At 44.9% G+C, this 27,330-nt stretch overlaps 1 protein-coding gene across 2 annotated transcripts in view; it reads left to right on the top strand.

Annotated features, from left to right (window-relative positions):
• Positions 1-6,992: 6,992 nt before the first annotated feature.
• Positions 6,993-27,330, top strand: part of SLC5A1 (solute carrier family 5 member 1) — a 71,424-nt gene continuing 51,086 nt past the window's right edge. The window contains exons 1-2 of one of the 2 annotated variants that reach the window (XM_009217141.3): positions 6,993-7,636; positions 14,009-14,080. In XM_009217141.3, the coding sequence (XP_009215405.1) occupies positions 7,502-7,636; positions 14,009-14,080 (207 nt within the window). In that variant the 5' untranslated portion in view covers positions 6,993-7,501. 2 annotated transcript variants of the gene reach the window in all.

The raw sequence follows: 27,330 nt of genomic DNA, 5'->3' as shown, positions 1-27,330 counted from the left end.
GAGCTTCAGGAGTCTGGTTAGAGTCAAAATTGGCACCAAGATCCTTCTTAAGAGACCAGCTGGTCAAGTTCTGCCAAATTTGACAGGTGCAGAGACAGTTTCAGAGTGATCTGCCTAAGGCCAGAGGAACTGGCTCTTGAACCCAGGCCTCCGACTTCCAGCCAACACATTCTTCCTGCTGCCCCAGATTGAGAACAGTGTTGAGGCAGTTCCCTGTGAAGGACTCTGGGGAAGGTAGGCTGGGTGTCTTGCAGCTTCTCACCCCATGGCTCCTCTCTGAAGCCAGTCTGGGATTTGAGATCTAGAGGAAAGAGCTATAGGAAAGATCTAGAGGATGAGGCAGTTCCAGTAACCTGGGTTCTGGTTCCAATCCAAAACTGACATGCATGACAGGCACTAAGCAAGCCTTTATTAGATCAAATTTAATCCCCACTGTAGAGGTGATACTCAAAGAATACAGAGGACTTGCCTAAGGTCACTCAGCATGTCAGGGGCTGAGCTGGGGCTCAGATCCTCCAGAGGTTAACCTCTTATTGACTTCAGCTTTAGAGGAAGGGTCAGGAGCACTTTGTCTCTTTCAGCTTTCCATCTTCCTTCTTCACTGCCCCCATGCCTAGACATCAGCTTCCAAGGGTAGCCTGAGGCCAGCTCAATAGTTTCCTTTTCTGGCCCCTCTCTTTACCTGGTAACCTTTTGGCTGTTACCCATGGACCTGGATTCACCCCCTCCAGCAGCTCCTTCCCCTACTTCAAAGCATCTCCAATTCTGCTTTCTCCAGCAAATCCTTCCCCATTCAGATTTCTGACTGTAATAGCCTTGAGCTGTCCACTCAAGGATATCAGGTCCTAATCCCTGGCACCTGTAAATGCTACTGTGTTTTGAATAAGAATCTTTGCAAATGTGGTAAAACTAAGAATTTTTTTTTTTTTTTTTTTTTTTTCAGATGGAGTCTCATTCTGTTGCCCAGGCTGGAGAGCAATAGTGTGATCTTGGCTGACTGCAACCTCTGCCTCCCGGGTTCAAGCGATTCTCCTGCCTCAGCTTGTAGAGTAGCTGGGATTACAGGCACCTGCCACTATGCCCAGCTAATTTTTGTATTTTTAGTAGAGATGGAGTTTCCCCATGCTGGCCAGGCCGGTCTCAAACTCCCAACCTCAGGCTATCCGCCTGCCTTGGCTGGCCTCCCAAAATGCTAGGATTACAGGCGTGAGCCACCGTGCCCGGCCTAAAGTAAGAATCTTGAGATGAGGAGAGATTATCCTGGATTATCTAGGTGGGCCCTAAATGCCATCAAAACTGGCTTTATGAAGGAGAGGCAGAGGGAGACAGACAGACACAGAGAAGACGGTGATGTGAAGACAGAGGCACATTGTGACTCCACTCATAGGAGGTACCTGGAGTGGTCAAATTCAGAGAGACAGAAAGTAGAACAGTTGTTTCCAGGGGCTGGGAGGAGGGGGAATGGGAAGTAAGCCTTTACAGTATGGAGTTTCAGTTGGGGAAGTTCTGGAGATGGATGATGGTGGTGGTTGCTCAACATTGTGAGTGTACTTAATGCTACTGAACTGTACACTTAAAAATGGCTATTATGGTAACCTTTATGTTATGTTTATCCACCCACCCCCACAGAGGCAAAGATTGGAGTGATATGGTACAAGCCAAGGCATGTTGGCAGCCACTAGAAGCTGGCAAGGAAGGACTGTCCCCTAGAACCTCAGTAGTGTCACTAGAAGCTGGCAAGGAAGGACTGTCCCCTGGAACCTCAGTAGTGTCACCAGAAGTTGGCAAGGAAGGACTGTCCCCTAGAACCTCAGTAGTGTCACTAGAAGCTGGCAAGGAAGGACTGTCCCCTGGAACCTCAGTAGTGTCACTAGAAGCTGGCAAGGAAGGACTGTCCCCTAGAACCTCAGTAGTGTGGTTCTGCTAATACCTTGCTTTCAGCCCAGTGAAACTGATTTCATACTTTTGCCTGCCAGAACTATGAGAGAATAAATTTCGATTGTTTTATGCTGCTGAGTTGATGGTAATGTGTTACAGTAGCCACAGGAAACAAATGTAGCTGTGTACTACCTAACAATGTTTCCATCAATGATGGACCGTACATGCAACAGTGATCTCATAAGATTATAATGGAGCTGAAAAATTCCTGACATTGTAGCTGTCCTAGTATGGCAGCAGGACACATTTCTCACATTTGTAGTGATGCTGGTGTCAACAAACCTATTGTACTGACAGTTGTATAAAAGTATTAGAAAAATGTGGAACCAGCCTAAATCCCCATCAACGAACAAGTATATAAAGAAATTGTGGTAGGTATGTGTATATATATATGATGGAATACTACTCAGCCATAAAAAGGAACAAATTAATGGCATTCACAGCAACCTGAATGGAACTGGAGACTATTATTGTAAGTGAAGTAACTCAGGAATGGAAAACCAAACATAGCATGTTCTCAGTCATAAGTGGGAGCTAAGCTATGAGAATGCAAAGGCATAAGAAAGATACAATGGACTTTGGGGACATGGGGGAAAGAGGGGTAGGGGGGTGAGCAACAAAAGGCTACAAATTGGGTTCAGTGTATACTGCTCGGGTGATGGGTGTACCAAAATCTCACAAATCAACAATAAAGATCTTACTCAGGTAACCAAATACCACCTGTTCCTCAAAAAACTATGGAAATAAAAAATAAAGAAGTGCATTTGCACATTAAAAAAGTATAACACATAAAATTATCTATAGTATATAACACTCGATAATGGTAACCAATGACTATGTTACTGGTTTATGTATTTACGATGCTTTTTTCATTGTTTTATAGTATACTCCACTTATAAAAAAAAAACAGTTAACTGTAAAACAGCCTCAGGTAGGTCCTTCAGAAGGTATTTCAGAAGAAGGCACTGTTATCACAGGAGATGACAGCTCCTTGTGTGTTACTGCTCCCTGAAGACCTTTCAGTGGGGCAAGATCCTGACCTTGTGCAGACCAAGGGTAATGTGTGTGTTTGTGTCTTCATTTTTAACAAAAAGTTGAAAATGTAAAAAAAAATTTAAGAGAGAAAAGCTTATAGAATCAGGATATAAAGAAAGAAATTTTTTTGTACAGTGGTACAATGTGTTTGTGTTTTAAGTTAACTTATTACAAAAGAGTCAAAAAGTAAAACAAAAGATTTGTACAGTTAAAAAGTTATAGTAAGTTAAATTTATTATTCAAGAAGGAAAAGTATTTTAAAAATAAATTTAGTGAACTTAAGTGTCCAGTATTTATAAAGTCTACAGTAGTGCACAGTAATGTCTTAGGCCTTCACATTCACTAACCATTCACTCACTGACTCACCTAGAGCAGCTTCCAGATCTACAAGCTCCATTCATGGTCAGTGCCCTATACAAGTGTACCATTTTTATCTTTTGTTTGCTTGTTTGTTTCAGGGTCTCGCTCTGTTGCCCAGGTTGAAGTGCAGTGGTGTAATAATGGCTCATGGCAGCCACGACCTCCCAGGCGTCCTCCCTCCCTCCCTTCGTATCACCATGCCTGGCTAGTTTTCCTTCCTTCCCTCCCTCCCTCCCTCTCTCCCTTCCTCCCTCCCTCCCTTCCTCCCTTCCTTCCTTTCTCTTTTCCTTCCTTCCTTCCTTCCTTTCTCTCTCTTTTCCTTCCTCCCCTTCCCCTTCCCCTTCCCTTCCTCTTTCTCTCTCTCTCTCTCTCCCCCTCTCTTTCTTTTTGTTTCTCAGAGATGGGGTTTCACCATGTTGCCCAGGCTAGTCTTAAACTCCTGGGCTCAAGCAATCTTCCCACCTTTGCCTCCCAAACCGTTGGGATTGCAGGCATGAGCCACTGCTCCTGGCTCCATTTATTATCTTTTATACTGTATTTTTACTGTACCTTTTCTGTGTTTAGATAACAAATCATTACTATTATGTTACAGTTGCCTACAGTATTCACTACAGTAACATGCTGTACAGGTTTGTAGCCCAGGAGCAACAGGCTAGACCATACAGCCTAGGTGTGTAGGCTATCCCTCCCATCTAGGTTTATGTAAAGACACTCTATGATGTTCCCACAAGGATGAAACTTCCTATGATGCATTTCTCAGAACATATCCTGTTGTTAAGTGACACATGACTGTATGCTAATCAATAGCCTGCTTCTCTGGGCTTTCCACACCTGAACTCCCAATGAGAAAAAAGGAAAGAAGAAAAAATTATAGCAGCTCTCTTCATCCCTCATCTTTGCTGGTGTCTCACTGTCAATGAGACCCCTTCACACTCATCATATGAGAGAGTCATTGCTGTCAATGCTGTATTACAGATGTTCGAAGGGAGGGTTGCATATGCCAAGTGAGCTGTCAATGGTCTACTGCTTATTGGTAGCTGAGCTGACAATCGAACTAGCCAAGTAGCTTCTCTCTTCAACCCTTACTTCCCTAAACTCAAAATCTCTGCACCTAGGGTGTTGACTTCTTTGTGTGACAAGAGTTCAAGAGCTGGCCATTCCACTGTGGGGTCCTTTGCCAAGAAGCACAGTTCAACCAGTGAGAGGTGGACACTGTACCCTTGGGACCTTCTTGGGAGAAGCTCCCAGGCTGGCAGGAGAGGTGGGACCCCCAAGGGTCCTGGACAGATGAGTGTGGAGGGAGGAAGAGGAGACAGGACAGTTCCTACTTAGTGATGAGTCCTTACCCTCCTAATGCTGGGTTCCCCTTGTCATCTGTAGACACTAGTGACCTCAGAGTCACTTGAATATTTGTTCTTCTTCTGACAGTCAGATACAGCTGTGGCTCTGTTGGCAAATGTCTTTTTAAATGTGGAACCCTCATCTGACCACTGATTGTAAACTTATGTATACTTGGATAGGGAGGGGGCTGCTTCCTGCTCTCAGCTCTGTCTTTCCTTATCAGCCTCATCTTTCCTATGGCCTGAGTGTCTGGCTGACTTTTTTCTTTCTCGGGGGTTCTGCTAACAAGGTCCCCTTTAGTGACCAGATCGTGGTTTTGATTGGCACCCATGAGGGCAAGAGAGAGTCCAACAGGATCCTACCATTGAGCAGTGGCCCAGCAGCTCAGGCCAGCTGCATGGGAGCAGGTGCGTGTCACACTGTGTTCTCCTGGAAGCATCCATTCGGGGCAATGGGTTTAAAGTGTCCTTTTAGAAGAGACCAATGAGAAAGAGAGATGGCAAAAGGGCCTCAGGCAGCCTGGGGAATGACTGTGGTAGGGAGTTTCTTACAGTTGACATCCTTTTTATATATGTTTATTTGTAGCCCCTGCTAGTCCCTCCCTAAATATTGTAACCCCTTCCCTACTCCTCATGCTTGTCGTCTTCTGGAATGTCCCTCACTCCCACCTTACCTGGCTTATTCCTCCTTTTCTTTCAGGTCCCTGCTCAAACCAGAGCTTTCACAGATCTTACTCTAACCTCACCTTATCCCCAGGTCAAATTCCTTGGTAGCCATTTGGGGTATTAGTATTTCTCCTTCAAAGCATGTGTCACAATGGTAATTTCATAGGTAGTTGTCTCATCTTTGATGCTGATCTATCTCTGTCATTGGTCAGGAAGCTCTGTGAGGGAAAGAGCTGTGTGAGTCTTTTCATAGTGGTATTCCAGGGTTGGCACATATGACCTGGCACATAGAAGCTGCTCTTTTGTTGCAAGAATAAATGAGTGCATGAATGGATGCATTTTCTGACCTCTGCCTGGGCCCCATCCTTTCCTTTCTTTACCCATTTATGTTTGGCTCTCCTAAAAAGATCAAAGAATGGCTCTGTCCCTCCTTTGAAGTCCTTTAGTATTTCCAGTTCTCTCTCCTGCTCGCTTCACTTTCTATGCCTTGTACTTTTGGAACTTGGCATGGTCTGGCTGCCTGCACCTGCATCTGGGTTCAGGGCTGGACTTTTCCTGTGGGTGGGTTCACTTCCAGACTAGAACAGAAGCTTCCTAAGGGCAGGGACTCTTCCTGGGATACATCCAGGTGAAAAAACTGGCTGAATGCGGGAACGAATGAACACAGGCAAAAGGCGAGTTGCTCCAAGCTGCAGCTGACAGCTGAGCTCTAAGTCTTGGCAGGCATTCACAGCAGTGAGCCCCTGCTTTCAGATTCCTCGGAAGAATTCCTGCTTCCTCTGGGCAGGCATTATACTGGCCCCAGGACATAGCCTTATGTAGTTTGCAGTCCTGGGGGATGTGTGGGGGAAATGGGGAAGACCTGTGGGGATGATGTCCAAATAATGATTCTTTGTCTGCAGCTTCGGTGGGAAGAACAGGTGCTGATACGGAAGGAGGGGAAGCAGACCTCTGAAGCACTGAGTGCAAAGGAACAGGATGCTCACATTTAGTGAGTGGGTGGTTGTCTAGCAGTGGGCAGGGAGGGCCTGAGGCAGACCAGAGTCCTGACAGAGTTTCTGTGGCCCCCCACCTCCCTGCACCTCCCCATCAGAGCAAGGCCCCCCTCTTTGGGAACAGCCACTTCTGGCTGCTCTGTGGCCTCTAGAGCCAGCCCCTGAGAATACCCCACAACCCTCCCTCTGAACCCTGGTGTGGGCTGCAGGGCCAGCTCTGCTACTGGCTTACTGTATGACCTTGGGCAGGTCATGCTTCCTCTCTTGGTCATCTTTGTTCTGAGCCCTGGCTTGCGGTTTAGACATGTGTTTCCAGATGGGTGAGCTGAGTCCCCAGGAAGGTCAGGGTTTGATGAACTCCTTGGAAAGAGTTCTCTAGTATCCCTTCTGCTGCCTCTGGAGGGCCCTGCATCATTACTGGGAGAGGGACAGGGCAAGGAAATAGCTCGCAGTGAGATCCCTTTCCCCAGTCTCAGTTTCTTCCTCTTTACAGTGGGCGTAACAGTGGTCCTGGGGGCTGCAAGGCTGTGGAGGGGGAGTCAGGAATGTGGGTGGGTGGGTGGCTGTCCTAGTGGCCAAGAGATTAGGATTGTGCTGATTTTCTTCCAGCGACAACCAGAAACTCTCTATCCTCTCAAGAATGTTCTCCAGGGAGAACAAGACTTGACTGATTCCTCAGAAGAGTGCTGCACCCATTTTACAAGCAGATAAGCCAAGTCCTTAGAAGGCCTGGGACTGGTCCAAGGATGGGTGGCAGGTGATCTGAAGCCTCTAGGCCCCCAGCCTGAGGTGGCCTGTTCCCTCAATGGAGCCACTCCAGCTCTGGCAAGGGCAGGTGTGGTGGCGCTGCTGGTACCTGCTGTGGGAGTACAGTGGGCCTTTGTGGCAGGCAGGCACCACCCCCTGGCTGGCCCCTCCCCATTCACAGGACAACTCTTACCTGCCCAACCGCCGCCCCAGCCAACAGCTCAGCCAGCTACTCCTTCCTGGGCTCCACGCCCGGAGCTGCTTCCCGACGGTGCAGCCTGTAAGGCATCACAGGGGCCCCGCGCTACTGCCCTGCTCCCTCAACGTCCCAGGTCCCCTCCCCCAGTGCTGATCATTAACCAGGAGGCCGTATAAGGAGCTAGTGGCCCTGGTGAGAGGGAGGGACACAACTCTGCCACCATGGACAGTAGCACCTGGAGCCCCACGACCACCTCGGTCACCCGGCCTGTTGAGACCCACGAGCTCATTCGCAATGCAGCTGACATCTCTGTCATCGTTATCTACTTCGTGGTGGTGATGGCCGTCGGACTGTGGGTATGCAGTGGGTCCTGGGACGCGGGTGGGGAGGGTGCTCATGGAGGAGGAGCAACAGCCTCACTGAGCTGCAAAGGGCAGTAGGCTTAAGTGTCAGTGGAGGGGAGAGGAAATGACTTGGAAGCACTTTAGAAGCACTCAGAGGCACAGCATGAAGGGAGGAGGGCAAGCAAGGATGAGCAGAAGTGAGAAGGGTGCCCAGGGCAGCCTGCCAGGAAGGACCAAGGAGGATACCTGGGCCTGTGAGCAGAGGAGGAAGGTGGGGGTTTGAAGAGACCACTGGAAAGTGTAAGGAGCAGGGAAGGGGCCACTTGGAGCTGCAGCGAGGGCTCCGGGGCTTGGGAGATGAGCCTCTAGCAGGTGACTACTGTCCTACCTTTTAGTCATCCAGTTTCAGATGGGAAAGAAACGGTGTGGAGTGGGAAAGCCACAGCCTCTGCCAGCCCCAGAGATGAGGATGCTGAGGTGGCAGACAGTGGGATACTGACTCCATGCCCCCATTCTGGGAGAGGTTAACCCAGAGGCCTTGTGCGTGAGGATCCCAGGGACTGGAGCAAGTTAGAGATGAGAAAGATGGGTGGAAAAGGAAGAGGAGGAGAAGGAGGAGGAGGAGGAAGATCTGGGGGTGACCTGGCACTGGGGAGAGGGAAGTGTGTGTCTCCTTTTGGGACTCTGGGGACACAACAAACCAGAGAAACTTGTTCTCAGCCACCTGGAACATGGACATTTCACTTATGACAGACTCTGGCACGCCCAACAACTAGAGGAGGAGATGTTTTAAAAGTGTGCAGGACCGAGTGTGGTGGCTCACTCCTGTAATCCTAGCATTTTGAGAGGCCAAAGTGGGAGGATTGCTTGAGTCCAGGAGTTCGAGATCAGCCTGGGCAACATACTGAGACTCTGTCTCTACAAAAAATAAAAAAATTATAAAAAGTATAAAAAGTTTGCAGATATTCCAGCCACTCTCATGATTGTTATGGAGGTGGAGGTGATAAGCCCAGGGAGGCTGCTGTACCAGCTGGTAATTGTGTTGAACTCTTTTGACTTAGAGGAGAGGAAGATAGGCATGAACCCTTCTGTGGACACAGAGCTTTTTCAGGGACAAAAGGAAAAGGAAGTGTTTTTTTTTTTCAAAGGAATTGTAGAAACTACATGTGGCAGAATGCCTCCAAGTGTCACATGGGATCAGTATGGCTGACTTTCCCTCAATACTCTCAGCTTCCTAGACATAGTGGAAACTGACCAACTAGGAGCCAGGATACTCAAGTTCACTACTGGCTTTCATATGGTTCGAATTCTGCAACACTGGGTAACTTCCCTCAGCCTCCGTTTACTCAACTTTAAAATAGGTACACTCTTATCTATTCTAATGACTCCCCCATGGTTGTGGTGAGGATATGCAGAGGTGAATCTGAAAGCTGTTTACGGATTCTGGGATTAAAAAAAAACTACTATTGTCATTTACCTTCCATGGTATGATCTAGACTCTGAACAATGTTTGAAAATGGGCAGCAGTGGTCAGGTGGGTAGTATATTTTTACAAAAGCCACAAGACGGGGAAGGCCAGAATGCTAATCCCCATTTTACAGAAGAGGAAATTGAAGCCTCATTTGGTTGTGATTTGCTTAAGGTTACAATAGATGACATTGTTCTTTTAACTCAGATCTCTTGGCTTCTGATTTTTTATGGTACCAGGCACTCTGCCACTGTGACTGATTTCCTCCTCCCACCCACCCCAGCTTATAAGTGCTAGAGCCAAGGTGTGAGCCTGTCATCTGCTGGCTATACAGTACTGCCTGTTTCCCAGACAATCTCTGATAATCTCGGTTCTCTTAACCAATCTCATTTTAGCCCTGCCAGTCCAGTAGGTGTTTATACTTTTTAAATGGTGTTTACATGTTTCAAGTATCTGTGAATCAGTATCACTTGTCCTGCTAAATGCTACTTAATAGCTTGTTTAGTATTTGTCTATGTTTAATCTTCCCCCATTAGACAGTGCCTCTGGACCCTGGTCATTTAATGCATTGGATTTCTTCCAGTTTGTCCTCCTCTGTTTGCTGTTAAAGTGTCAAGAGTGACTTGATTCAGGGGTGGCCATTCTGACTCCTTCATGATCTCTGGGCTGCACATGCAGAGTGGTCCAGGCCCATTGTGTTTCTTCAACTTAGAAAAGACCCACACTTGAGTCAATGTCCCTCTGTCACCTTCTCCATGTCTTCCAACATTATTTGGTTCTGTTTTGTCCTTTTACAACTCTGCCTCCTCCAATCATATTTTAGGCTTTGGCTTATTGCTTCTTCAGAGTTAATTTCCATTTTTCTTTCACCACCTATCAGTTTGTTTCTTAGGGAATTTTATATCCTTTTAAGCTGGATCTCTGACCTTATTCTTCCTGGAAGAGTTCATCAAGCTATCCTGAAATTCCCTCAAGCCAGGGGTTGTTAAACTATGGCCCATGGGCCACATCTGTCTCACAGCCTGTTTTTGTATGGTCCATAAGCCAAGAATGGTTTTTACACTTCTGAAGGGTTGTGAAAAAGAAATAACAAAACAAAATATGAAGAATTTGCAGCAGAGACCCTGTATATTCCACAAAGCCTCAGTATTTACCATCAGGGCCTTTTTCTTTAAAGAAAAAAATATTACTGACCCCTGTCTTATGCAGTCATTTGAACTGATAGCATCATTGAATGACTGAATTGGAATGGCCCTTGAGGGAGCCCAACCTTTCTGTTTTACAGATAAGGATCAGAGAGGGTGACCAGAAGTCATTCAGATGAATCAGTCCCAGAGCTGGGGCAAGAATCAAGGTCTTATGATGCCAAAGCCAATGCTCTTTCCACTATTCTACCTTTCCCACTCCCCAAGACACTTGCCTTTCTGGGAATACTCTCTCCATGGTCCTTACTGTCATTGCATTGTTGTGACAGTGTCCTGGTGGTGCTGAATTCCTTTGCTTTTTTTTTTTTTTAAGTTGATGCTGTTCTTTAGATCATTTGACAAAATCAACTTTAGACTAGTTGTCAACAGCCTTCACTTGAACACTTCCAGTGGAAACTCTCCCAAGTGGCTTTATTCCATCTCTGGACAGCTCTGACAGAGAGGATATTCCTTTTGGCTCTGGGCTCAGACCTGATGTCCTGGAACTTCTGTCATTTTGTCTGGTTGTGTCCTATGTGGGCCACACCAAGCATCATGTCTGTCCCACTTTACATTTCAGAAGACAATAGGCTGCATTTGAGGCTTCTCTTCTCCAGGCCCAACATCCTCAGCTTCTTAAGTTGTTCCTCTTCTGGAAAGAGGCCTAAAGTTCTTCCTTTCTGCTCAGTGCTCTTTGTATTCCGTGGAGATAGAACCCAAGTAAACCCCAAACCAAAACATTGTGGGTCAGTAATTGTCCTTCTTTTACCCCAGCAGCTTGGAGTTGTGAGTTCATTCTCTTCTAGTTGTAGAGTGGACAGGTGAATGTAACACTGTGGTTTACAAAGTGGTGTCTGGAACTTTAAAGTTATCCTTTGAGCATCTCATGCCCACAGAACAGTGATTTTCTGTGCACAAAGCATTATGCCCAAAGCATTATGGGAAATTAAAAATTTGTAATATGGTAACACAAAGTAAAAAAAAATTGTAATGGCTGTGAACAAGGCATAAGTGAAGTCATCTGGGTGTTCAGACACTTTCACTTGGAGAAGGGAGGAGGCTGTAGGGAAGGAGGAGGTTTCCATGGGGGAGTGTCAGGTAGGGTTTCATGGGGGAAGTGGATTTTGAGGGGCCTTGAAGAATGAATAGGTAGTGTCTGGGCTTGCATGGATGAGGGCATGAAAATTCCGAAGAAGAAAAGCCTTGGTGCACACACACCTCTCTTCACCTTTTGTCCATCCCCATCATCTTTCTTGAATTATTTCAGCTCCCCACTCTAGTCTCTGCCCTCACATTCTTCCTCTAAGGTCTTCATTTCTGAGACCAACTGGGGATATCAATCTTCTTCAACTTCACAGTGGCCTTCAGAATGGCTTTTCCTTGGTCAGTTGCTATAGCTCGGGTCCTTGGGATTTGTTTCTGTTTTGGCCCTTAGCTACCTTTTCTGATTCTTAGATCTCTTGCTATTCCCAAAAAAACTGCTACAGAGGACTTCACAGTATCTCCTGTGGGAGGAGGGACCCTGCCAGGAGTCCAGAAAGACCCAAGCCATGCTCTCCCGGGTACTGCCCAGCACATGGGGGAGCTCAGCAAATCTATGTTGACTGATGGGACACAATAATGGCCCTGCTTCCTAAAGGACTAAGTTCAATAATACATCGTTGAGTCTGAGCACCTAGCAACATGTTATCTGTCTCAGGCATGTTTGATGACTAAATTACAAGTGTCTAAGTGCCTGAGATGTCACTATCAGGGGTTAATGCCTTCGGAATAGTGATGCTTTTTAGCTTAGTGGTCACCTATGAAAATGCAGACATTGGCCGGGCGTAGTGGCTCATGCCTGTAATCCCAGTACTTTTGGAGGCCGAGGCGGGCAGATCACCTGAGATCAGGAGTTCAAGATCAGTCTGGACAACATGGCAAAACCCTGTCTGTACAAAAATTAGCAGGTGTGGTGGTGTGTGCCTGTACTCCCAGCTACTCAGGAGGCTGAGGCATGAGAATTGCTTGAACCCGGGAGGCGGAGGTTGCAGTGAGCTGAGGCTGCACCACTGCACTCCAGCCTGGGCAACAGAATGAGACTCCATCTAAAAAAAAAAAAAAGAAGGCACCACCTCTGACACAGTTAAGTCACTATCAGCTACTAACATTTTCAGGGAGGTTAGCAAGTGTCCGCTAAGAGGAGCCAATAACATAGAAGAAGAGGGAAGATGGCCAGGGGCCAGGAACAGAGGCACTGACCCTATTTTCTGCTGGAGGACTGGCCCTGGGCCTGAGCTGGACCAGAAATAATCTGAAGGCTTGGAGGCAACATCCCAAGGGATCTGTGGGAGGTGCTAGTCATTGTATATTGAAGATGCATGTCATTTTTCTCCTCATGAACCCTCAGTGGCTCCCTACTGCCTATGCAATAAAGTCTGCACGTTTTAGCGTGGCATTTGACTGTGTGTTCTGCCCCACTTCTCACCACTTTCTCCATTCAAATGCCTCAGCCAAGCTCACCAGATAACACTGTTCGCCATTCTCCCCTTCTCCATGCTGGGTGAGGTTCCACCTCTAGATCTGCTGTTCTGGAATCTTACCACATTCCTCCCTCTTCTCTAATAAAATTCCATTCTTTCTTCAATCAAGATTTGCTGAAATGCTGCTAGCTCTGTAAGCCTTTCCTGGCTCCCTGGTCTGACAGAGTCCTCTCCTTCCTCTATACTAACACTATAGTCATAATATATTGGCTGTGTGTGGTGGCTTACTCCTGTAATCCCAGCACTTTGGGAGGCCAAGGCGGGCAGATCACTTGAGGTCAGGAGTTTGAGATCAGCCTGACCAATATGGTGAAACCCATCTCTACTAAAAATACAAAAATTAGCCGGGTGTGATAGCACATGCCTGTAGTCCCAGCTACTCAGGAGGCCGAGGCACGAGAATTGCTTGAACCCAGGAGGCAGAGGTTGCAGTGATCTGAGATCATGCCACTGCACTCTAGCCTAGGTGACCGAGTGAGACTCTGTCTAAAATATATATAATCATTCTATATATATGATGATGATTCCAGCAACCTGCTACCTACACCCTCAGAGAGGAAAGACTTGAATTTGTCTGGTCTTTTATTTAATATTTAGTACAAATGCCTTGCATTCTTAAGAGCATTTTTTCACTTTTCTGGTAACAAAGATATCATTCATATCCCATATGGTACTTTAAAAAAGTATGATATTTCTTTTTCTTTTTTTTTGAGATGGGTGTTGCTATGTTTCCAGGCTGGTCTTGAATTTCTGGGCTCAAATGATTCCCCCACCTCAGCCTCCTGAGTAGCTGGGATTATAGGCATATGCCACCATGTGGCTGTAATCCCAGCTACTCAGGAGGCTAAAATAAATACAGCATTCATTAGGCACCTCAATATGCTTGTAAGAAAGGCATAAAAAGCTCCATTCCTGCCGTTTAACAGACAAGCAAGCAGATTCAGGTGGAGTGACTTGCTGGAAGCTAATTTTGCACTAGCCCTAGAGTAAGCTGTATATGTCCTCTGAGCCTCAGTTTCCTTATCTATCAAACGTAGGTTCCTGGCTCCTTCATCTTAGTCTTTTGAGGCTGCAGGGGAAGAAGGAATATGAAAGTGTTTCACAAAGTGGAGTGGGTAGAAGAAGGTGCACATATGGGGAGGTATATTCTTTTGGCTGGCAAGGCCACTCTTCTAGTTTTCTATTACATTTTTGACCCTTTCCTCCTCAGGCTATGTTTTCCACCAATCGTGGAACTGTTGGAGGCTTCTTCCTGGCAGGCCGAAGTATGGTGTGGTGGCCGGTAAGTTTTCTCTGAAATACTATTTGCATAACTGCTTAACTGATGAGTTCCTTTAGGAACTCATTTTCTTCTTGGCTTTGGGTGGTGGTGATTCTAGGATACAAAGATCCCAAAAGGATTCTTGACAGTGAGTCTCATGCTCATCGGGTCTCCTGGGCACCCTTAATCTCTTGTCGTAAGGGAATAGCCTTTAAATAAATCACCCTTAGAGTCCTCCAAGGAATAAATAAAGGAAGAGACTGCACAAGGTGGGTGGTCAGAGGAAAGAGCACACAGATCGAGGTGATCTTGGGCAATTCTTGAGTTTCCATTTCTATAAAAGGGGGATGATAACATTTAACTTCCAGGAATGTTGTGAAAAGTGGAGACCTCTTATGTTTGTGGGAGAGCTCAAGAAATAGTGATTCTTTTGCTACCATGTTCCTACTTTAAGTCCCATGGAAAAGAGGTTTTATCTGTCCTACTTCAGAGCCTAACGAAATGCCTGATACATGGAGCCCCTAGATACTCATTTAATGGATGAAGGAGGTGCCCCCTGCTGTTTCCAATTACAGTTTTCCACTGGATGAGGATTCCTCTCTCTTGTTGGATTTTGTGTTTTGTACATGGGTGGAACTGTCACAATCAAAGGACATGTGCATGGGTGGAAGAGAAACCAGGAAGTTCCTTCCATCATATCTTAGGGCTCTGGCCAGTTTATCAATTCAGCCCCATGACCATTTTGATTAGGAGTTCTCATTTAAGTGACTGGTTGAACACATTGGCCAAACCGTGCAATTTCTTGGGCTTAAGATACAAATAAGACTGGCTGGTGAAAGCATAAGATGATGAAAAGTACATACAATGAGAAGGGAGTGACGGCTGTGAGCTGGCTGAAGGAAGCAAGAAGGTAAAGAATGCCCCTGTCAGGGTAAGTACAGCCAGAGAGAACTGTACCAGGAAATCATGCCACATCCTGCAGTTGGCCTTTGATCAGCTATTTTGGGATGAATTTTTAAATAACTGGCATCTTCCCAGTTGCTTGGGTTATCCTTGAAGTCATTTCTATTGTTAAAAAATTTTAATTTTTTGACAACTAAAATTTGTATGTATTTACAGTGTACAATGGAATGTTTTGATGTATATACAAAGTACAATGATTAAATTAAACTAATTAATGTCTCTATCACCTCACATACTGCACTTATTTTTTATAGTGAGAACATTTAAGATCTAATTTCTTTTTTTTTTTTTTTTTGAGATGGAGTCTTGCTCTGTTGCCCAGGCTGGAGTGCAGTGGCCGGATCTCAGCTCACTGCAAGCTCCGCCTCCCGGGTTTATGCCATTCTCCTGCCTCAGCCTCCCGAGTAGCTGGGACTACAGGCACCTGCCACCACGCCTGGCTAATTTTTTGCATTTTTAGTAGAGACGGGGTTTCACCGTGTTAGCCAGGATGGTCTCGATCTCCTGATCTTGTGATCCGCCCGTCTCGGCCTCCCAAAGTGCTGGGATTACAGGCTTGAGCCACTGTGCCCGGCAAGATCTAATTTCTTTCTCTTTTTTGTTTTTTGTTTTTTAAAAAGAATTGAGATGGAGTCTTGCTATGTTGCCTAGGCTGATCTCAAACTCCTGGGCTCAAGCAATCCTCCTGTCTTGGCTCCCAAAGTGTTGGGATTACAGGCATAAGCCACCAAACCCAGACTTAAGATCTAATTTCTTAGCAGTTTTTGAGTTTATGACATATTATATTAACTATGGTCATGGGGCTGTAGACTAGATCTCCAGAACTTAAATCAACCTACCTGAAACTTTGTACTCTTTAGCCAGCATCTTCCCATCCCCCTCCACCCTCTTCTGCCACAGCTCCTGCCACAGCTCCTGCCATAGCTCCTGGTGGGCACCATTCTACTCTCTGTTTCTATTGTTTTGTTTTGTTTCTTGAGACGGAGTTTTGCTCTTGTCACCCAGGTTGGAGTGTAATGGCACGATCTTGGCTCACTGCAACCTCTGCCTCCTGGGTTCAGGTGATTCTCTTGCCTCAACCTTCTGAGTAGCTGAAAATACAGGTGCCCACCACCATGCCTGGCTACTTTTTGTATTTTTAGTAGACACAGGGTTTCACCATGTTGGCCAGGCTTGTCTTGAACTTCTGAATTGTTTTGGTTTTTAAGGTTCCACATAAAAGAGAAACCATGAAACCATTTCTATTTTATTCTTAAGGCGGCCAAGAATATTGGACAGATGCTGACTTCTGTGGTTGGCCCCTCATGGTGGTCTCTCCTGACACCTTGCTTGGTAGAGGCACGTATATTTGGATGCCTCCTTTCAGTTTTGCATCAGAGCTTTCTGTCTTCTCAATGCTTTGGACTTTTGTGGTTTCCCAAAAGCTGGTGTTAAAGAAGTATCCCTTACCCCAAAGTTCAAGACAAGACTGAGTAGTCTCTCCAGAGCTGTGCTGTCCAATATGGTAGGCACCAGCCACACTGGCTGTTTAAACTAAAATTAAAATTAGATAAAACTAAAAATTTCCTTCCTCAGTCACATAGCCATATTTCAAGTGCTCAAAAGCCACAGGTGGATAAGTAGCTACCTAGAGTGCAGATCTAGAACCTTTCTATCATTATAGAACATTTTATTCAACAGTGCTAATCTGTGGATTTCAGATCTAAAATCTCAGTGGACTTGAGATTTACTGAATTAGAGAGCTGAAAAGGACCTTGGAGTTTATTTATTTTGAAAACAATGCACCTCCCACCCCATCGAATGCTTCTGTGCCCCCTATAGCAGGCCTTCTAAATGCTCATCCAGCCTCAGTCTGCACCTAACTCCACTTTCTCCTCCCTACCCTACCTGATAGGAAACTCACTACTTTTAAGACAAACTATTCCGTTTTCAGACAGGCTATTTTTCCATCCATTGACTATAATCAAGATGAAAACTTCTAAGGTTGATATACTGGGGGTAAGATTTCAGCTTCCAATTTCTGTGTCTTGGAGAAGAACAATGAGACAGGGAGGCATGAAGCAGAACCACTCTTAGGAGATATGCATTTTGGGCTGGGCCTGAGAACACATCACATCTTAACTAGAGATGACTTTTTTCTTTCTGATAGTGCCCCAGTCTGGATCTGGGTTGAGGGTTTGTTGAGGAGAGGGACTGGTCCCACCCAAAGCAGGTAGGGTTTAGTGGTTTATGTAAAGTTTCCTGTAGGTGTTTTCCTTATGCATGCATGTCTCAGTATCAGATTTTTCTAACCAACAGAGAAACATGGCGTCATTTTTCTTCTTTTGTGCAGAAATCACTGCTTCCTTGATGAGGCTGACATTTGACTCTATTTCCTCCAACCATAGTTTCCATCTAAGATTTCACAAGATTATGTTAATAGATTCTAAACCTCTCCATGTATTAGAATCACATGAGACAATGCATGTATAGCACTCAACACTGCCTACTGAATGATCAATAAATGGGAACGTTAAGAAATGGAAGGAAGGATAGGAGTGCCGAGGCAACCTCTCCAGTTGCCATCTGTCTGGTGCACAGTACTTAGTAGTACTCAGTGAATGGAAGCTGGCATTTACCTGAAGCTACTGCTGCTGATTCTCTTAAATTTAACTTTCAAGTTGACTGTGTGAATTCACATTATTTATATGTATATTTATACTACTGTAAATAATCAATTCTAGCTACACATTGACCACCTTTTATCATCTCTGAAATCGGGTCAATCAGTGGCATTCAGTGGCAGTGTTTTTCTTTCTTTGTGCTGCTTGGTATGTCTTACAATAGTTCATGCCTTAAATTAAATAAAGTATGGTTGGCCAGGTGCGGTGGCTCATGCCTGTAATCCCAGTACTTTGGGAGGCTGAGGCAGGCAGCTCACAAGGTCAGGAGATTGAGACCATCCTGGCTAACACGGTGAAACCCCGTCTCTACTAAAAATACAATAAATTAGCCGGGCGAGGTGGAGGGCGTCTGTAGTCCCAGCTACTCGGGAGGCTGAGGCAGGAGAATGGCATGAACCCGGGAGGAGGAGATTGCAATGAGCGGAGATTGCAGTGAGCCGAGATCGTGCCACTGCACTCCAGCCTGGGCAACAGAGCGAGACTCCGTCTCAAAAATAAAGAAAGAAAGAAAGAGAGAGAGAGAGAGAGAGAGAGAGAAAGAAAGATTATATTCTAAAGTAATTATTTTTAAACTATTTTCCCTACAACTCTGGGGCTCAGCAGAAGTGCTTCTAGGGCTGTTCTCCTTTCTCTAACCCCATCAACCCAACTGTTATTTATTTTATACAAGAGGAATCTACTAAGATTTTCTTTGAAAACAAGGTTCTGCTGACTTGCAAAGTTTAAAAACTGATAATTTAAAAGACCAATAAGCGTGGTGATTTCCATTCTAAAATTTAAAATGATTTAATAACACCATAGCAATGCATACCTGGAAGAAGAAATCAAAGGAAAACACAGCATGAAAGAATCTAAGCACTTTCCCTCCAAAGTTAAAAAGATTTGAAACCACATCGAAAGTTGCTTCTAGATTTCCATTTGAAATAAAATACGAAGTTGGTTCAAAGCCTATCATTGGTCCATAAATCCATAACCAGAATATCAGTTCTCAAATGTGCTGGCCCAAGGTACATTTCACAGGGGTCAGAGACTCTCCACTGCTGACATCTCTCTTGCCCTTTGCCAGTTGCTTTGTGCCATAGGAAGAGTGGACAGCAGAGAAGCTTCTGCAAGAGAATCCTGTGGGATTTTAGGAAGGAACAACTTGTATTGACATGTGTTGATATACCTGAGACAGGGAGGATTTGGGTTGTCACCCACAAGAAAAGTAGGAGAAAGTCGGAGCTCATAAAGTCTGGAAACATATTGGACAGAGGAGAGGCTGGTTTTGGGCATTTCTGGGGCTTAGGGGGCTTTGAAAGGAATGGTTATGACCTTTCCTTTCAGATGAAGATACAGAAACTCTGGAAACAGACTCTGTTCCTGAAAACTGAATGAAGCCCAGACAGAAAAACTGTTTGTGTGTTGGCTTGAGGATAGAAGCGAGGGACAATCAGAAGGAAGGAGCAAGGACTCCAGGATTAAAAGTACAAGAGGAGTCAGCTTACGTAGGGATCCAGGCGGGGAGGTCCCCGGAAGCCTGAGTCATGCTTGAGGCAAGCCAAGGCAACTCATCTGAGTAACACGAAACCATGAAACTGTACCTTATGTAACTGGGCTGGTTGGTGGCCCAGGATTCCCTTTTTCTGTGGCACCAGGGTTTGGCGCCCTTCACTCACAGCTGTCTGTGTGGAGATGCAAGGGCAGGAAAGCTGTGCAGCTCAGGGGCTGCGCTTTGAAGGGGAATTCCCCACTCTTTGGACATTGGCAGCAGAAATTACACAGAGAAGTGGGGCCCCAGGTACACAGCCCAGTGAGAGACTCTTGTTTTGGAAGAGAGTTTGATCACACCTACCAGGACTACTGGCAGAGCCAGTTCCATGAGAGCAGCTCCCTTAGATTCAGGAAGAAGTATTTCAAAGAGCAGGGAATGGGAAATGCACACAGGATTTAGCTTGTTCCAGCTTTGTGACATTGGGCAATTCATTAATCTCTGAGTCTCTGAGAGTCTCCTCTATAATGTGGAGATGGTCAGAGAAGGAATCTCAAAGGCTCTTCCAGGACTAAAATTCTGAGTTTCAGCTAGGCACGGTGACTCACACCTGCAATCCAGGTATTTTGGGAGGCAGAAGTGATAGAACTACTTGAGCCCAGGAGTTCAAGACCAGCCTGGGCAACATAGCAAGATCCTATCTCTACAGAAAAATTAAAAACTAGCTGGGCGTGGTGGTGTGCACCTGTAGTCCTAGCTAATTGCAAGGCTGAGGTGGGAGGATCACTTGATCTGGGAAGGTCAAAGCTGCAGTGAGCCATGATTACGTTACTGCCTTCCAGCCTGGGGGACAGAGTGAGACCCTGTTTCAAACAACAGCAGCAACAACAACAACAACAAAAAATCAAAACCAACAACAACAAAAATCCCAGACCCAACAACAACAAAATAGTTGACAAACTTTTTCTGTAAAGGGCCAGATAGTAAATATTTTTGGCTTTGCTGCTATGTCATCTCTGTCACAACTACTCCACTCTACTGCTGTAACACAAAAGCATCCAAGGAAAATGGATGAATGAATGGATGTGGCTGACTTTATTTGCAAAAATAGGTGGAGGGCCAGATTTGTTGTTTTGAGGACACACACACACAGTCTCAGAACAGAGCCTGGCACACATGAAACTCTCAGGTTTAGCTCTTGTTCTTCTTTGCAACTGAAACCTGTTGAAGGACTGTCATATCACTTATCTGATTGAATCCTCAATGATCTAGTGAGGTAAGTACAGTGAAGATTATGATTAACCCCATGGGTTGCCCACGTTTACACAAGCTAATGACAGAGCTAAGACTCCCTCTGATCTTCTGGTTATTCAGGTCTCTTTCTCCTTGTCTTTTGAGATGGAAATTTTTGAGGCAATTGGTGTGGCCTAAAGATTGGTCTGAAAACCAAGAAATTATTTCATTTAGGGCTGACCAGAGACGCTGATGAAAATTTTCCCTGAAGAAAGAGGACAGGTTCTCAAACTTTTCAAGTCCTCTTGGATAAAATATATCTGATTTTATCTTTATGTTTCTAAAACCTAATGATCAGATCAAAGTCCAGTCACTTATGATGTCACCAGAGGGGCCAAAGGGTGTCTTAGAAAAACCTGGTAGTCCCAATACATGGGTGGGAACTCACGGATTGGAGAGGAAGAGAGGGAACCAGGCAGCTGGACATGGGAGAGGCAGGGATGCACCCCAGGAAGAAGTGAGAAGGAAAGATAAGTACTTGACTCTTCATAAGCCTGGGGGAAGCAATTCCTGCCTCCTCTGGCCCAGGTCCATTTGGCCCTCTCTCCCTGCTCTACTCGTTTTTACCTGCATGTGCTCTTATTTATCCCAGTGCCCTGTGATGAAAGCCAGGCCTACACTTTTCTTATTAAGCCTCACAACACCAACGCCTTGCACTGCAAGAAGGCACTTGACAAATATGGGCTGAATTAAAGAGAAAAGAGGGAGGAGAGGGACATGTCCCCAGACCCTCATGCTGGTCTCCCTTGGTGGTGTCACCTGAGACCTGAGTCTATATTCTGGCTCTGATGCAGGGGCCACACAGTGCAGACAGTGGTAAGAATTCAGGCGGTTAGGAGGGTGCTGGGTCTAAGTCAAAGCCTGCCTCCAGCAGTGCTCCAAATTTCTGTTTTTATGCACAGAGAAAAACTGTTGTTGTTTAGGCTCATGGGAGTAAAACTGGAAAAGCAAGCCCTAATCAGAGTTCCCAATTTCAGCCCACATTGGACTCCTTGGTAAAGTTCGGTGTGGCTATCTTTCCTCACTCTCAGGCCATTTGTTTTCTCAGTTTGAGTAGAGGTTTTGCAAAACTTGGCAGTTCCCCATTGTATTTTGGGTGGGAGCTTTTGGGTTATCACAGCAGTGTCTGCTTTGCTCTCTCTTCTTCCTCCTTCTTTTTCCTCCCTTTTCTTCTCTTCCTATTACTCATTCTCCTTTTCCTATTCCTCCACCTTCTCTTCCTTTTTATTCTCCTCCTCCTTCTCATTCTTTCCCTCCTTCCCTTTCTTCCTTCTCTTTTCCCTCTCTCTTCTCTTTTCCTCTTCCTCTCCCCTTCATCCTTCTTTCTTTTTTTTCTTTGATGGAACCACTTCCCTCCCATTCTTCATGGCTTAGTCTCTCCTCTGAGTAGTTTCTCTGATTAATATACAGCCACTCAGCACTCCATGTATTCTTGGTGTTTCTAGGCATCAATTGATTGATGTGTAACCAAGTCCCTGCCATCTAGTTGGTACCTAAGCACCTGGCTTCTCCTTTCTCACTGGCTGCCTTCCCAGCATTTTCTAACAGATTAGTGCTTCTGTAGACAGAGAAAAAAATACATTTTTATAATCCATATTTCTGGTTGGTAGAAATCAGAAGAGGCAGAAAGGTGGTGAAACTATCAGTTAAAATGAATTCGTTGGATTATTCATATTAGAAATATATCTGGGATTAAATTAGTTAATACATGTAAATCTCTTAGGACACTATATAGTTTAATGCTGTCTGAGGGATGGCTATCATGATTATGGTCATTATAATTGTTTCTCGGCTGGGTGCAGTGGCTCACGCCAGTAATCCCAGCACTTTGGCAGGCCGAGGCAGGCAGATCGGCTGAGATTGGGGGTTCGAGACCAGCCTGGCCAACATGGTGAAACCCCGTCTCTACCAAAATTACAAAAATTAGCTGGGCGTGGTGGTAGGTGCCTGTAATCCCAGCTACTTGGGAGGCTGAGGCAGGAGAATCGCTTGAACCCGGGAGATGGAGGTTGCAATGAGCTGAGATCGCACCACTGCACTCCAACTTGGGCAACAGAGCAAGATTCCATCTAAAACCAAAAATAAAACAGTAATTGTTTCTCATCTCCAGCTTCTCCTCCTTAAGCTGTGAATTGAATCATTCATCTATTTATGTAGTATTATTCTTCCATTCCACAACTGCATGTTGATACCTACTATGTGCCAGACGCTGTGTAAGTGCTGGTATATATCTGTGTGCATGTGTGTATGTGTCCCTCACATTCTTACAAAATACATGTAAAATTAATAATAGTTAAGTGTCCAGAGAAAATATATTTGAGTCAAGGGTGAGGTTCAGTGGGAGGGAGAACGGTCTTCCTTATTCAACACAGGCTCAGAGAGGGCCTTTCTGAGGACTGAGCATTCAGGTTGAGCCTTGAATGATCAGAAGGAGCCAGCCGTGTGAAGATTCCGGGATGAGCAACCCAAGCGGAAGGAACAGAATAGCCAAAGGCCCTGATGTAGGAAGAAGCTTGGGATATTTGAAAAACTGAAAGGGGGCCAGTGTGGGGTAGAGATGGTATACATATTTATTTATTTGAGACAGGGTCTCACTCTGTCGCCCAATCTGGAGTGCAGTGGTATAATCTTGGCTCACTGCAACCTCCACCTTCCAGATTCAAGCGATTCTCCTGCCTCAGCCTCCCTAGTAGCTAGGATTACAGGGTTGTGCTACCATGCCTGGCTAATTTTTTTTGTATTTTTAGTAGAGACAGGGTTTCACCATGTTGGCCAGGCTGGTCTTGAACTCCTGGCCTCATGTGATCTGCCCACCTTGGCCTCCCAAAGTGCTGGGATTACAGGTGTGAGCCACTGCACCTGGCCAAGATGGTGTATTTAGATCAGGTGCTTTGAATGAGTGACCCTGAATTGCTGATGATTTCAAAGACGGGCTCATCTCGATGAGAGGATGGATTGGTCTTCAGCCTCCTTAACCTCTAAATGCCAGCGGAAGACCTCACCTGTCTTTTGTGCCAAAAACTGGTGGGAAAATGTCAGTGGTTTCTTGAGTTCCTGCCCCTTTGGTTCTTTGGGCAAGGAGAGAATTTCATGAAGGTAATGAGTGAAAGAGGACCATTGTCCGTGGGAACAGGAGTTGGCCGAGTAAATAGAGACTGTGATGACTCTGGAGCAAAGCCTGTGTCTAAATATTTACTAGAGTCTCAGAAATAAAATATTCTGAATATAGGAGCTCCATCTGATTTTCTGTCCCAATCCAGGAAGTGTGATCCTTGAGATGGCAAGGATCCAAGATTAAATCTTTTCAAACTCCCTCTGTGAAAAGAGAGCTTACTAAGGGAGACACTAATCATGATTAAAGACAAATTCCTGAGAAGGTGAAGAAGGAATATGAAAACATGATACAGATGAGCACGTGCCACTCCTGAGTTTACGGTGGGATGGGTAAGAGGGTCTCACCCCACTGTGCCCCTTCAGGGACATTCAGAAGGGAATATCCCGGGAAAAACCAGAAAGTCAGTGTGTGCCACAGCCTCTCCCTGTGCCCCTGGGACTTCAGTCACCTTTGGCTATAAGACCTTGGGCAAGTCACTTCAATCTTCTGATCCTTATTCTCATCTGTAAATGAAGATCAGAATAATACCAACCTCACAGAATTGTAGTGGGCATTAAAAAAGAAAAAGCAAATGAAATACATGGCCCAACCCTTGGCCCAAAGGTGGTGCTGTGAAAGTTAGCATTCTCCTCTCCCCTTCTTATTCTCCCAGGATGGGGCTCTCAAACTGTGGTACCCAGACCAGCAGCATCAACAAGACCTGCACTCTTGTTAGAAATGCAAAATTTCTAGCCTCAAACCAGACCTACTGAATCACAAATGCTAGGAAATGGGGCCCAGTAATCTGTGTGGTTTTTTTTTTGTTGTTGTTGTTGTTTGTTTGAGACATGGTCTTGCTCTGTGGGAGTGCAGTGATGTGATCATAGCTCACTATAGCCTTGATCTCCTGGACTCAAGCGATCCTCCCACCTTAGCTTCCTGAGTACCTGGGACTACAGGTGCATGCCACCACGCCTGGCTAATTTTTGATTTGTAGTAGAGGTGAGATCTCGCTATGTTGTGCAGCCTGGTCTCGAACTCCCGAGCTCAAGTAATCTTCCCCCTTTGGCTTCCCAAAGTGCTGGGACTACAGGTGTGAGCCACCATGCCTAACCAGCCTGTGGTTTAATAAGTCCTCCAGGTGATTCTAATTAGGGTTGCCAGATTTAGCAAATAAAAATACAGGATGCCCAGTTAAATCTGAATTTCAGGCAAACAATACATACCTTTCTGTCTTTTTTTGTCTTTTTTTTTTTTTTTTGCATAAGTATGTCCCATGCAATATTCAGGACATACTTACACTACAAATGTATAAATAATGAATGTATTATCTGTGAACCTGCATATTCAAGATAGGCAGATTTAACTGTATATCTTGTATTCTGGTTATGTTAAAGTTTAAGGATCATGATTGGAGGATATCCCAATGCAGGAGTCTAACACAGCCTAGAGAAGGGATGGAGAAGAGGCCCTGGGATCTCCCGATATCCCTTAAAGAGAAGGACAAAAGCAGGGAGCAGAAAGCCATCTCCAGAATTCTGGACATTATGGGTCTTAGATGGTTCATTAACAAAGAAAAAGGTTTCCTGAAATTAGCTGAGTGCATTTTCCATTTGGGCTACGATGACCTTGTTTCCTCAAGGAGAAAATTATGACTCTGTTTCTTTCGGGAAATTCAGGGTAATCTATGAAAACATGGGCTGTGTAAAAGCATTAATATTTCTTCAGAATAGCATGTCTTTGTGGAGCAAAACTTTCTTAAATTTTGTCACATCATTAAAGTTCAGTAACACCCTTTAGGGTAGGCCAAAAACGATTCTTATCCTTGGTTTATAGTGGAGGAGACTGAGACTAAAAGCAGTAAAGTGACTGCCTCAAGGTCACATAGTTTGCTATGGCAGAACCAAGATTAGAACCAGGTTGGAAAGTTCTCAGTGTGCTTTGAAGGAGGGGAGGAAAAGGATGTCCATGCCACTTAACTGTACTTTCAAGTATGATTCTTGATACAGGATCCTTTTTAAAAATCCCCTGGCTGCCTCTGATTGTGAAGCCAGTTGTCCATTGCCCTGGGCAATTCTTTTCATTGTTTTTTTTGAGATACGATTTCATTCTGTTGCCCAAGCTGGAGTGCAGTGGTGTGATCACAGCTCATCAAAGCCTAGACCTCCTGGGCTCAAAGGATCCTCCTAGCTCAGCCTCCTGAGTAGCTGGGACTGTAGACAGTGCCACTGCACCCAGTTATTTGTTATTTTTTTGTAGAGATGGGGTCTCACTATGTTGCCTAGGCAGGTCTCAAACTCCTGGATTCAAGTGATCTTGCCACAGCCTCCCAAGGTGCTGGCATTACAGGCGTAAACTACTGCACCCAGCCCCCAGGACAATTCTTGATGCCTGGATTTGTGATCCTGAGTGTGCCCATGCTGCCTTACTGTCCTTAGGGTGTGGAAGTAAAGATAAAATTAATGTGTAAATGTGAATCACTTTCTTCCTCTGGGCTACAATTTTATTTTCATTGGAAAATAGCAAGGTCAGCTGTAACCATTTCCAAGGTAATTCCAGCTCTAACATCACATGAGCTGGGTTAAGATGTCAGTTTTCTATTTCCATGCACACAAAACGTAACTGTAGTTAGCACTCGGTGACATTTTCATGTCTTTTTCTACATCCCCCCTCAACAAAAACACATAACTTACATGCCTACTTTGCTTTCAGTCCTCAGGCTCTGCTAGTGAATCTGAGACAGCTCTGGAATTGTTGTCCCTTATTCTTACAGATTTTAAAGGATTTTGTTCTGATTATAAAATTATACAAACCCCTTGTGAAAAAATTGGAGAAATATTTTAAAAATGCTCTCACATTGTTTTGTCTTCCCAAGATAATCATTGTTAAATTTGGATATATTTATGTATACACAGGTACACACACACACACACACCCCCACACCCTTATGCGTATATTTAAACATTGTGGGACTCATATGGCATATAGGTTTGTATCTCCTCATGTCATAACAAATTCTTCAAAGCTATAATTTTAATGGCTGCACAATATTCCATCATATGGCTGGGTGCAGTGGCTCATGCCTATAATCCTAGCACTTTGGGAAGCCAAGCTGGGAGGATAGCTTGAGGTCAGGAGTTCGAGACCAGCCTAGTCAATATAGTGAGATCCCATCTCTACAAAAAATTTTTTTAAAATTCCATCATAAATATGAACTTGAATTTATCTAATTGTTTTTCTATTGTTGGGCCCTTACGTGGTTTCCAACATTCCTCTGTTGTAAATGACGTAGCAATGAACATACTGATGAAATCCTTATATCTAAATCTTTGTCTGCATCTGTGATAATTTGCTTAAAACCGAGTCCTAAAAATAGGGTCGTATAAGTGGAAGGAGACAAACTTTTAAATGATTGTAATGTGTACCAACCAACAACTTTCCAAAAAAATGGTATCAATTTACATCTCTACCAGAAATATGTGGGAGAGCCTATTTACTTGCCAACACCAAGTATTTAACATTAAAAAAAGCCTATTTGATGGACTAACCTATAAGGTCAGTTCCCCTTATGGTCTTGTTCTTATGAACACTGAGCTTATGGGTTGCCTGACTGACATTTCACAGAGCCACTTCATAGTCTCCAGTATACCCTGCTGTTCTTATGGACCCTGGGTAGGCCTGGCAGGCTAGGTTTATTGCCTCTTCTTCCAGAGAGAGTGGTCCTTGGCATGTCCCTGAGAAGCATCCTTACTCCATGCCCCAGTGGGAACAAATGCAACTCTCAAGA

This window comes from Papio anubis, chromosome 16 (genome assembly GCF_008728515.1).
Source record: "Papio anubis isolate 15944 chromosome 16, Panubis1.0, whole genome shotgun sequence".
In the NCBI taxonomy this organism is placed as follows: Eukaryota; Metazoa; Chordata; class Mammalia; order Primates; family Cercopithecidae; genus Papio; species Papio anubis.
The sequence above is the reverse complement of the archived record's forward strand: the minus strand, read 5'-3'. Positions and strand labels throughout refer to the sequence as shown.